The sequence below is a fragment of the Podarcis melisellensis genome (assembly GCF_964234715.1).
Source record: "Podarcis melisellensis genome assembly, chromosome: 9".
Lineage (NCBI taxonomy): Eukaryota > Metazoa > Chordata > Lepidosauria > Squamata > Lacertidae > Podarcis > Podarcis melisellensis.
The window spans coordinates 817,876-830,241 of record NC_138541.1 but is presented as its reverse complement, the minus strand read 5'-3'; the positions used below and the strand labels follow the sequence as shown (position 1 = coordinate 830,241).

Below are 12,366 nucleotides of genomic sequence, written 5' to 3'. Positions count from 1 at the left end.
TAGGAGGAGGAGGAGATGGAAAGCCAGAACCGTCCTCTCTGCAGACACAGCCCTGGCTCTGCCTGCCAAGCTCCTGTCGGGCAGCCTGTTTGCAGATCTTTCACGCTGGGTCAAAACAAGGAGGCGGCCAGGCCAGCGCCAGCGCCAGCAGCAGCCAAGGCCAGAGACCAGGCCGACTTATCTGCAGCGCACAGCAGAGGGATCACTCGGAAGCATGACATTTCCATTCCCAGGCGAGGGGCAGCAGTGCCACTCAGAACAATCCCCTTTGATGAATGACCGAAGCAGAGGGAGAGGGGACAGATGGACAGGGAGGGAGAGAAAACATCCAGGTTCACTGAATTGAATGGAGAGGGTGTGATGCACCGGCAGTGCTAGCTGGGTTCGGCTCATTTCTGGGTGTTTTGCAGAGAAGAAACTTGCATGTTGACCAGACTCAACTGTCCTGGACATTCCCCCCGTGGCTCCACCAGCACATTCTGTAGGCAAGCAAGCTCCCTGCTGCAGCACCAGGATAAGATCAGAGCCCCAAGGAAGGGAAGGAGAAAATTAACAAATATGCAGCAAAAGTCAGATGCATCTGGAAGGCCACAGAGTGCCAGGTTGGGAAGTCTCTAGAGAAGATTTTGTATCATGGAAATCGTACGATGTGTAAACAGAAAAATGGACAATGCATTTTTGGGGTAAAATGCCAGATCAGACCCATCAAGCAGATGCACTCAATAGGATTTCTGGAAGCATGATTTCTGGTTAATTTTTAATCCCACCTTCTCATTTCATAAGAAATGCTCAGGTTTCAGGTATTAGGTAACAAGGTAAAAGAAAGGCAAAGGACCCCTGGACGGTTAAGTCCAGTCAAAGGCAACTATGGGGTGTGGCGCTCATCTCACTTCAAGACAAGGGAGCCAGCGTTTGTCCACAGACAGTTTTCTGGGTCATGTGGACAGCAGGACTAAACCGCTTCTGGCGCAACGAGACACCATGACGAGTGGCAGAGCGCACGGAAACGCCATTTACCTTCCCGCCACAGCAGTACCTATTTATCTACTTGCGCTGGTGTACTTTCATAGGCAGGAGCTGGGACAGAGAAACAGGAGCTCGCCCCGTTATCGATTAGATAACACAACCATAAAATACATGTCTTTAAAAACACAGACAAGTAGCAATGACTCAGGAGGGGTACAAAATGCATCTTAGCTCAGGGGCAACCAACGTGGTGCCCCCTGGAAGCTGCTGGACTAAAGCTTCCCCCCTCAAACCCCCATCCACCAGCCAGGCTACCTGGGATGAAGGGAGTCCCTGGCACACCTGCAGAGACCGCATCTGCCGGTCCTGTCTTGGCTGAACGCACAACCTGGTTAAGTTGCAACAAGTCAGTTCAGCTCAGCTGCGCATAACATTATGCAGCAGGTGTTTACATCACCCATCAAATTAAGCATCCCTGACTGATCTCCGCACTTATCCACACCCAGTGAAATTGGGCTCATAGCTGCAGCAGCCTGAAGGGCAATGGGTGGGCACGAAGGGCGGTGGCACCCAGCTGTGGAATGCCCTCCCGTCTTCAAGCGTCAGTGGCCTTTAAGAAGGAATTTAGGGTGGAATCATTATTACTCCTCTGCCCAACCCTCCAGCTTTCCTTTAGTGCTAGCAGCATTTTGCTGTCACTTAGGTTGGATTATGACATCAAGAGAAAGGTGCAAGACTTTAATAACACATAATTTTAAAATTAAAAAATTGTCAAGTAGCACCTTGGAGACCAACTACGTTTGTTCTGGGTACAGTGGTAGATTGGGTTAAGTACTTAATTCGGTCCGGAGGTCCATTCTTAACCTGAAGCTGTTCGTAACCTGAAGCACCACTTTAGCTAATGCAGCCTCCTGCTGCCGCCGCGCTGCCGGAGCCCGATTTCTGTTCTCATCCTGAAGCAAAGTTCTTAACCCGAGGTACTATTTCTGGGTTAGCGGAGTCTGTAACCTGAAGCGTATGTAACCTGAGGTACCACTGTATAAGCTTTTGTGTGCATGCACACTTTTTCAGATACCATAAATATTAAATATTCATTCTTCAGCCCATAGGAAGGGGTTAACTTTATTCTACTTATACGCAACTCATCCCTCCTAAAAGAGCAACCTCAGGGGGCTCCCACTCCAGCTTACAAGTTGCCCCTCAGCCTCTGGCCAGAACGGCCGGCCCGTTTCTTTCTGCTCACAAATGATTGCAAGTGGCCTGCACTGTCTCTACAGTTGCCCGCAAGGCTGCACACTCAGATCCGGTGGCCCCCACAGGTCGGTTGCAAGGAGCACATGTGCGCGCATCCCAGCCTAGCAAGATAATGGCCAGAGAGCCAGCCTCTGCCCTAAGACTCCTGGGAGCCCCCAGACACAAACAAGCTGCAGATCTGGTGGACTTCGCCATCAACTGCAGCAGTCAAAGGCACATCAATACTTGGCTTATGATGCTCGCGCATGGGGGGGGCAAGGAACTGCAAGAAAGCAAGCACATGGGGAGGGGGCTACTTCAGCCATCATGCCCCCCCCAGGTTAAGGCAGCCACCGCCCTCCACTTTCCACGGGAGCCTTGCCGGTCAGGAGACTTAAAGTGCAAGGGATTCCCCCGGGTGCAAATCCTGCCAAGAAAATATTCCGCATTGCATGTGTGCCAAGGAAAATCGATGGCTGGCGAGAGCTGGGAGGTGCATGTCCCACTTTCCCGGCACACAGGCTGGGGAAAGATTTGGACCGGATCCATTAGCCCACTGAGGAAGTCAGGAGAGTCGCAGCCACACCAAACGCTGAGTCCCTGGCAGAGCCTTGAGGGACCAGGGAATGGGTCACAGCAGAAGCTTCCCTAGACCAGAGTCATCTGGTGGAATGGATTGTGGCCACACACAAACACATGAGCATCTTTTTGTAGGCCGCCTTTCCAGAGTCCAAGCCGTGCTCCAGGAGACTTACAAAACCACATGACAAAAGGAGTCATAAACAATAAATACAACATTGCAGAGTACATAACCATACTGAAGGTTTCCACATAAATCATGATATAAAACAAAGGCACAAAAATTAATAATAGCAACCACCCCCCAACAGAACCCCCTAAACAATATCCCAGCCCCAACAATACCTACTACAGGGTCAAAGAGTTGGAAGTGATTCCCATGGATCACCACTTTCTCAACCATTCACTTTCTCAACCATTAGCTCATCGGTCGGTGGGCTGGGAAGCCGGGGGTCTCCAGGAACAGCTCAGTGCACAAAACTCTGCGCCAGGACCCCCCTCCATCTGTTAGCCTTCAAGGCAACACCAAGTGCTTCCTGTGGTTTTGACTGCAAAAATGCCAGCCCAGCAATCCCTGCGGAAGATGCTGAGCCAGACAGGAGCTGCAGACCTTGAAAGCACATCGGGCATGCAACATTATCACCGCCTTGTACATCTCCCCTGCTCATCCACCCCGCAGGGGCAGAACGGAAGGACTCTGGAGCGTCATGGCTCTGAAGCTTCATTCTGACCCACAAGCAGGCATGGCCCCCAGGAGCCCCCAGCAGCAGCACAGCCGGAAGAGACACCAAGGAGCCAGCCAGCAGCCTGCTTTGCCCAAATGCCAAGGCCTCCGCCTCCTGGCCAAACACAGCTGAGCCTCCACAATCACCCCACACACAGCCCCAATGCAGCCTCAAAGCTCGGGCCGTTTGTCACAGCAGAAGCCCCCTCAAGGAATGGCATACGCACAAGAGAAGAACCTGCGGAATCAGGGCCGGCATCCTGCTGCCACAGTGGCCAACCAGATATCTGCATTAGAACCTCATATGTATCAGCCAGGTGCTAAACAGCAGCTTGAGCCAGGGTGGCAGTCGCCAAAGGAGAATGCCTAGTTGCCATTTTGGGGCCAGAAGGCTGGAAAGTCGTATTTTCCATGATGACTTTTTGGTTCCTGAAGTTCATTCTGATTGCACAGATAAAACATCATGGACAGAATTCTACAGGACGGGGTGTTGGTGTGTGGACACAGTTAGAATCCAATGATCCCCAGGTGTGCACCTCCAGGTGGTGGAGATGCCGGGCGCCTGGGCATCTTCGCTTGGCCACAAGTGGCCGATGGCCAGGTGCAGAATGCGCCTGGTGAATTTCGAAGCTGGGTACCTCTGTGGGAAAAGCACAAGCCGGAGCAGAGCACAAGAGCCCTCTCTCCTCTGTCGCTGAACGGAAACACTTCCCACAACAAGGCCCCCATCCTGCCATCCCTTGACCTTCCAACACCAGCTCAAAGCGTTTTTACTCGCTTTTTTACTTTTCAGCTGCTGCAGGAGGGTGGGGGCCACACGCAGGAGTTGGGGGCACTTTCTGCAGCATATGATGTTTTCGGTATACAGGTTTCAAATTCCATGTTATGGGGCCTTTGCATTTTATGGGACAAAAAGGCGAATTAAACAGACGAAAAGCAGAATTAAAAACCAAAGCAATACATTGCTGGTGCCCTCCAGCTACTGAGCTAATGGGACCTGGAGGCCAACAACTTGTGACCAACCACAGCCCCGTACAAGAAAAACGCCTCAAGGTTCAGAGAATTGCAGAACTGGGAGGAACCCATGCGGTCATCCAGTCTAACCCCCTGCAATGCTTCCACCTGCTGAAAGCCATTGATTTCATCCCAAGGCAGCTCACAGGCACAAACCCTGTAAGCCCACATTTCTGTGACTGAAGTCAAGGGCTCCCTTGCCCCAGACAGAGATGCACTCCCCAAGTGGCACTGCTGCTCCCACCACCAGCCCCTTCTTCATGCGCAGGCGGGCAAGAGGCAGAGGCAGCGCACCAGGCCCACGTCAGCTAGGCAGCCACACGCCGGGGGTGCAGGGAGGGCATTGGGCCCACGCCAAGGACACCCAGCGGAGCAAGCAGGACCCAAGACGAACTCCTGCACTACCACGGCAGGAAAGGAGCAGGTCGTAGGCCAGGAAAAGACACGAGAGAACGCAGAACCCAACCAGGCAGATGCGCTGGTGGAAACCTGCTTGCAAAGGACAAAGGAGATGATCTGGTCGCATGGAAACATTGGCTGGTTTGCAGGAAGGCCAACCCGACAGGAAAGCTGTTTTTGTTGAGTCAGGAGAGAATGGAGGAGCAGGGGTGCAAGGCTGCAAGGACACCCTTGCCTATTTCCGCCCCAGTCTGCTGACAAAGCAGCCAGGAGTTCTACAAACTTGTGGGTGAGGGCATGGGGGCTGCATTATGCAGGGCCCCTCTGCCCAACCCAGGCTCCTCAAGCCCCACCCTGCAAATGCAGACACTCCCCTCCCTAAAAGCCCAGGCCCAAGCCAGGATATGCATGACATTACAAACAGAAGCTCGTGTTTTTAATCTGTCACTGGCTGGTGCTTACGGGGTTTTGCCTTGTCCAGTAAGGCGTTTGCCTGTATGTTTTTGTCTGCATTCCTCCAATTAATAGTTGCCATGAGAAAACTGCTGGAGGTGGGGAGGCAGGGAGTGAGTTTAAAGCCCTTTGAAGGAATAAAGACAATTTGAAAGTTTCTCCCTCCAGATGCAAGGCAGGGAAGAGAGATCAACTGGCTGCTTGCTCAGCAGGGCACTGGCTCTGACGCACGCTTGTTGCTGACTGCTGGACACAGAATTTTAAGAGTTGGAAGGGACCCCCAAAGGTCATCCAGTCCAGCCCCCACCCCCCAATGCAGGAAACTCCGCTAAAGCATGCAAGACCACCCAACCTCTGCTTAGAAACCTCCAAGGAAGGAGAGATTTGGGGGGGCTGGATCAGGCCACTGACCAATGGCTTCCAGGATTAAGCCCTTCCTCCAGCTGAAGCCCAGGCCAGAGAGTAATTGCATGAGCTCAGGGAAAGGACCATGGCTAGCCCATCAATGCGAGGCCCCCCAACTCTGGGAAGGGAGACAGCACAGACAGTATGTTCACTGCACGCACAAGGGGGCAGCTCTCTCGGAGAGGGGCTGGTGGGCTCCAGGACTCGTCCTGGAACGAACAACATGGACATTCAGGGTCCCAAGAGGAAGCCCTCAAGTCTACTCTCACAGGCACCAGGGATCCCCCAGTGGCAGAGGAAACACAACTGACTCTGAACGTACAAAGCTGTCTTATACAGAGTCAGGCCACCGGCACACCTAGTAGTGGTACTAGTAGTAGTAATTTATTATTTATACCCCGCCCATCTGAGTTTCCCTAGCTTCCAACAGAATTAATAATAATAACAATGCGATAAAGCATCAGGCATTAAAAGCTTCCCTAAACAGGGCTGCCTTCAGATGTCTTCTAAAAGTCTGGTAATTGTTGTTCTCTTTGACATCTGGTGGGAGGGTGTTCCACAGGGTGGGTGCCACTACCAAGAAGGCCCTCTGTCTGGTTCCCTGTAACTTGGCTTCTCGCAGGGAGGGAACTGCCAGAAGGCGCTCGGAGCTGGACCTCAGTGTCCGGGCAGAACGATGGGGGTGGATACAGATAGGTAGCCGTGTTGGTCTGCCATAGTCAAAACAAAAAAAATTCCTTCCAGTAGCACCTTAAAGACCAACTAAGTTAGTTCTTGGTATGAGCTTTCGTGTGCATGCACACTTCTTCAGATGGGAGTGGAGACGCTCCTTCAGGTATACTGGACTGAGGCCATTTAGGGCTTTAAAGGTCAGCACCAACACTTTGAATTGTGCTCAGAAACATACTGGGAGCCAATGTAGGTCTTTCAAGACCGGTGTTATGTGGTCTCGGCGGCCGCTCCCAGTCCCCAGTCTAGCTGCTGCATTCTGGATTAGTTGTAGTTTCCGAGTCACCTTCAAAGGTAGCCCCACGTAGAGCGCATTGCAGTAGTCCAAGCGGGAGATAACCAGAGCATGCACCACTCTGGCCAGACAGTCCACGGGCAGGGAGGGTCTCATCCTGCGTACCAGATGGAGCTGGTAGACAGCCGCCCTGGACACAGAATTGACCTGCGCCTCCATGGACAGCTGTGAGTCCAAAATGACCCCCAGGTTGCACACCTGGTCCTTCAGGGACACAGTTAGCCCATTCAGGACTAGGGAGTCCTCCACACCCACCCGCCCCCTGTTCCCCCAAAACAGTACTTCTGTCTTGTCAGGATTCAACCTCAATCCGTTAGCTGCCATCCAACTGCCTCCAGACACTGACTGGCAGAGGCTGTCTGGGGTTTCAGACAGGGGACGTTCCCATCCTGCCTGGAGAAGATGCTACCACTGGGGAACGAAGCTGGGGGCTGTGCCAATGAGCCCCCAATCAGATGAATGCAGGGTGGGCCTTGCAGACTCCTAAACCTTCCCACAGGGGTCTCACCAACAGGCCTTTCCACGTCTCTTGGGGAAACGAAAGAGGAGCCTGGAAGCCCCTGACCCTTAAGATATTATGAAGACACAAGGGACACACAGAGACCAGAAGAGGTTGTGCGTTGCAGTTTGCTAACCAAATTGACAACGTTCCTGCAGTGAGGTGTGCAGGGCTAAAGCAGGCTCAACTTCCTTTGGCTACTTGAGCTCCAAAGGCATCTCCTAGACCAGCGGTTCTCCACCTGTGGGTCCCCAGCTGTTGTTGGACTACAACTCCCATCATCCCTGAGCTCTGGCCTTGCTAGCTAGGGGTGATGGGAGTTGTAGTTCAACATCTGGGGACCCACAGGTGGAGAAAGGCTGTCCCAGACTATGTTGGGACTCATGTGCCTCTCAACAGCTTCAACATTTGGCACCGGGCACAGAACTCAGCGTTATTTTTTCTAAGATGAAATTGCTGTGTAGAATTTCTATCAGCCTTGGGGCAGAGCTGCGCGAGTGAAGCAAACCTGCACAAAGTATTTGGGTCACGAGAACGTCTTCCTTTGAGCTGCGCTGGGTCTTTGAGAAGCTCCCCAATGGGATGTCAGAGCCGCCTGCTCCTGTCTCCCGCGATCCGTTTTGCACATCAAACACCCCTTCGGATCAAGGCGGCTCCTCAGGTGGGAGAGGCAGCAGAATGGATCTCCCTTGCAAAACACAGGGGCTCCCAATACAGAGGGCCTTCTCGGTGGTGGCACCCTCCCTGTGGAACGCCCTCCCGTCAGATGTCAAAGAGATAAACAGCTATCTGACTTTTAGGGGACATCTGAAGGCAGCCCTGTTTAGGGCAGTCTTTAAGGTTTGATGTTTTAGCGTGTTTTTAGTACAGTGGTACCTCGGGTTACATATGCTTCAGGTTATAGACTCTGCTAACCCAGAAATATTACCTCGGGTTAAGAACTTTGCTTCAGGATGAGAACAGAAATCGTGCTCCAGTGGTGCAGCGGCAGCCAGAGGCCCCATTAGCTAAAGTGGTGCTTCAGGTTAAGAACAGTTTCAGGTTAAGAACGGACCTCCGGAACGAATTAAGTACTTAACCCGAGGTACCACTGTATCTGACTTTTAGCAGACATCTGAAGGCAGCCCAGTTTAGGGAGGTTTTAAATGTTTGATCTTCTGTCTTGTTTTTAATATTCTGTTGAGAGCCGCCCAGAGTGGCTGGGGAAACCCTGTCAGATGGGCGAGGTATTTATTATTATTATTATTATTATTATTATTATTATTGGACCGCTGACATGCAAGTGAGAGGAAGCTCCTTCACCTCCCATTGGGGCTAGAGGCTGGTGATGGGTGCTGCCCCAGAGTGGGGAGGAGCCACAGCCTCAGGGGGAGAGCAGCAGGCAGCAAGCAGAGGGACCCTCTCCCATCCCCACTGGCAGCATCTCCAGAGAAGACCCTGCCTGAAACCCTGGAGAGCCACGGCTGCCAGTCAGAGTCCAGGGGCCTGACTCAGGAGAAGGTCGCTCCCGATGGTCCTGTCTGGGCCCCGCAGACAGCACCCCCCTGGCCCTTTCTCAGGCGACCTCAAAGGGCTCTTCCACACCAGGGTTGGAAAGGAGCTAATCGCCAAGGGCACATTAAGCGCAGGTTATCATTGGAATAAACATTCACACATTTATTAGTTGAACATGTGATTGACAAAGCAAGGGTATCTACAATTTTATAACATGCAGAAAACAAGATAGGTAAAAAAATCAGGGATGGGAGGCGAGGGAAGTCTTTGAGGGGGAAGAGGGAGGGGAATAAAGGGGGGGAAATAATGTAATTGATTACGAGGATTGACAAATTGTTATGTTGAAATTGGTTAATAATTTATTTATTTTTAAGTAGGTTATCATTGTGGCCACAACGGAATGTCTAGGCACTTTTCCCCGTGCAAAATTTGCAGCTGGGGTTGCTATTAATTTCATTTCTTTGCTGCTTTATATTTTAAAGGGGGAAAATATCTCCAAACGGTTTGCCACGCATTAAAACCAGGGTTAGAAAATCAGACATAGAAGCCAAATGGCACCATAAACCGAGGTTATGGTTGCCACAACAGAAAGTCTAGAGTCCATTCTCTCCCCCGCAGGAGATCCCTTGCAAGGTTCCTGGCATGGGGGGGGCACACCAGGAGCCCCACTTGGCTGACACGCTGAGCCCCCTAAGCTCAGGCCTCAATGCCCCCCCTTTCCCCCCGAAAAGCTGGATTCTCCCCTAAGGGCTGAACCCCACTTGCTCTTGGCTTAGCTATCAACCGGAGGTCCCCCAGGCCTCCCAGCAGGAAGAGGGGGCTGGAGGGGGAGGCTGAGCTTTGCCCCACCAGGACAGGGGGAGACGCGCTCACCGCCTGCCTTCCTTCCCCAAAATGAGCCTTTCAAAGGCTGCAGGAAGCCCTTCTCACCCCAGGAAACTGGGACTGGCCAAAAGCACTCTGGCCATGCAAATCCCAGCCACTGGTCTTTGGAGGCAGCACTGCCTCTGACTGTGGAGGTTCTACACCTGTGGCTCGTTGTGTTCGCAAGCCCTCTGCTCCTCCATTAATGGTCTAATCTTCTTTTTCACACCTGCCTCCAGTGGGAGGGAGTTCCACAGTTCAACTATGCACTGCGTGAAGGACTTTCTTCTCTCTGTCCGGAATCTTCCAACACTGGACGCCCAAAGCTAAGGCGTGCTGAGAGTCTCAGCCAAAACAGCATTTGGGTTGGGTCCAAGCCGCCTTGTGCGTCCCAGAGAACCCCTATGGCAGACTGCACCCCCCCCTTATGTGCTTGCAGGGGCTGATGGGAGTTGCAGTCCAAAAGTTGCATCCGGAGGGTCCCAGGTTGGGGGGGGGGGGGAGAGAGCAGGCCCTGCGGCTTCGCGGCTGCGAGGTGCAAGGAGCAATCCTTGCAGGAACCGGACGCAAAGAGAGTGACTCTGCAATTCTCCTCCGCCGGGAAGCGCAGAGGCAGCAACCCGGGCGGACGCCTCTCCCGCTGGGGCAGCTGCTGTCGACGTCGCCCGGCTCGGCCTTGGAGACCTGGGGCGTCCATGCGACGCGCCCCCCCCCTCCAACCTGGCCTTCCCGACCCACTGCAGGAGCTGCCGCCCCCTTTTCTCCGCCCCATTTGCACACCCGGCGCGCAACCCCGCAGTGCGCTCTGCAGAACGGAAAACTCGACGGCGGCTGCGGAGCGGCGCTCCTGCCTCGCCCTCGCCTCCCGCGGCGCTCTGCACATGCTTGCGTGCTGCAGACCCACAGGGGGAAACCCCCAGGGCGTCGGGGGGGACGCTCTGCACGGGCTCAGAGGCACTCTTGCCGCCCCCCAAAAAAGCACCCCGCCCCACTCCTGGTCCTTGGTGAGCCATTCCCCGTCCCCGGGCTCAGGGGCACCCTCGCCAAGTCGCCTTACCCCCCCCCCCAATCCCAGCCCCCGGCCCCAATCCCAGCCCCACTTACTGGTCCGGGTGGGATCCGCCTCGCTGGAGCAGCTGGCGCAGCGGGACGGCGGCGCGCCCGAGGAAGCGGTCGGTGCCGACGAGCGCGCGCTGCCAGACGGTGATCTGCAGCAGGAGCGCCGGGTCGTCGTCGGCGTCGTCGGGGCCGGGCGTGGGCGGCAGCTGGAGCGCGCACTCGTCGGCCCAGCGCGGCCCGCTCCGCTGCGGCGCCACCGGCGTGCGGTACTTCTGGCCGCCCAGCTGCAGAGCCACGAAGGCGTCGCCCGACGGGCCGCCCTTGGCGCGCAGAGCCCGCGCCTGCACCACCGTCACCTGGACGTGGCTGGGCAGCCACGACGGCGGCGGCGAGGACGGTGCCTCCTCCGCCGCCGACGACACCCAGCTCATCCTCGCCGGAGAAGGCGCACCAGCTCGGGCCTCTGCAGCGGCGGCGGCTCCGCGTCCCTCCGTCTGTCCGGGCGCCCGGCCGGCCTCCTCAGCTCGCTCCTGGCCAAGACGCGCCCTCCCTCCCTCCTCTCCTTCCTCCCTCCCTCTTTCTCTCCTTCCCTCCTTCTCCCCTCCCTCTTTCCCTCCTTCCTCCGCAGGCTCCTCCTCGCGCCCCGTCGCACGCGCGGACAGCTCGGCAGCTGCAGACGCGGCGCTTGCAAGGCGAGGGGCTGCTGGCACCGCCTCTCGCTCTCGCTCTCCGCCGCCCCCCTCCACCTTCCAGCAGCCCGGGGCAGGATCCAAGCGAAATGCAACGCGGAGCGCCGCTGGTGCGCCTTTGCAGAATCCGGGCTCTGCGCCCCGATGGGGCCCTGGCGGGCGGCCAGCTCTTCCCCCCTCCCCAATCCCGGCGGGGTTGTCCCAGGGCCTGTCTTGGGAGGGGGTGGGGGGTGCAGGAGGGACACGATCCCCAGCCAAGCTCTCCCGGGCAGCCCCGTTGGCACTGCGGAGCGCTCCTTCGGTTCGCCTGGTGAATGGCAGCTTGGGCTAGGCTCGGTTTGGCAGGGCACATGCCCAACTTTCTGTGGGATGGCCGCCCCCGGAGCCCTTTCCAGTGACTGCCACAGAGAAGCCCGTTTATTTATTTCTGGGAGTATTTTAATCATGGTATCATAGAACTGGACGGTTGGAAGGGATCCCTGAGGGTCATCTAGACCAACCCCCTCAAGTGCAGGAATCACAGCACAACCATCTCTCACAAATGGCTATCCAACCCCTGTAGAAAAGCCTCCAAGGAAGGAGAGGCCACCACCTCCCGAGGAAGCCCATTCGACTTTTGAATGGCTGGCGCATGCAGTCAGAAAGTTCTTCCCATTTCTTGTAACTTGATTCCATTGGTTCCCGTCTTCCCCTCTGGAGGAGCACCAGAAAACAAGTTGGCTCCCTCTTCCCTCTGAACAGCTCTTCAGCTATAACAGAATAACAGAAGCATTCACAGAGTTGGAAGGGAACCACCAGGGTCATCTAGTCCAACCCCCTGCAAGGCAGGAATCCTTTGCCCAACATGGTTCTTGAAACCACAACCCTGAGATTAAGAGTCTCGAGCTCTACTGACTGAGCCATCTCCTTTAAAGATGGTTCTCGTATCTGCTCTCCGTCTCCTCCAGGCTCAACATACCCAGCT

The 12,366-nt window shown here is 55.0% G+C and overlaps 1 protein-coding gene across 1 annotated transcript in view; it reads right to left on the bottom strand.

Annotated features, from left to right (window-relative positions):
- The window catches only part of RAB11FIP5 (RAB11 family interacting protein 5), a 52,138-nt gene extending 40,725 nt beyond the window's left edge, over positions 1–11,413 (bottom strand). The window contains exon 1 of the mRNA XM_081924762.1: positions 10,759–11,413. Within this exon, the coding sequence (XP_081780888.1) occupies positions 10,759–11,144 (386 nt within the window). The 5' untranslated portion in view covers positions 11,145–11,413. The remainder of the gene's footprint in view (positions 1–10,758) is intronic.
- Between the last annotated feature and the right edge of the window lie 953 nt (positions 11,414–12,366).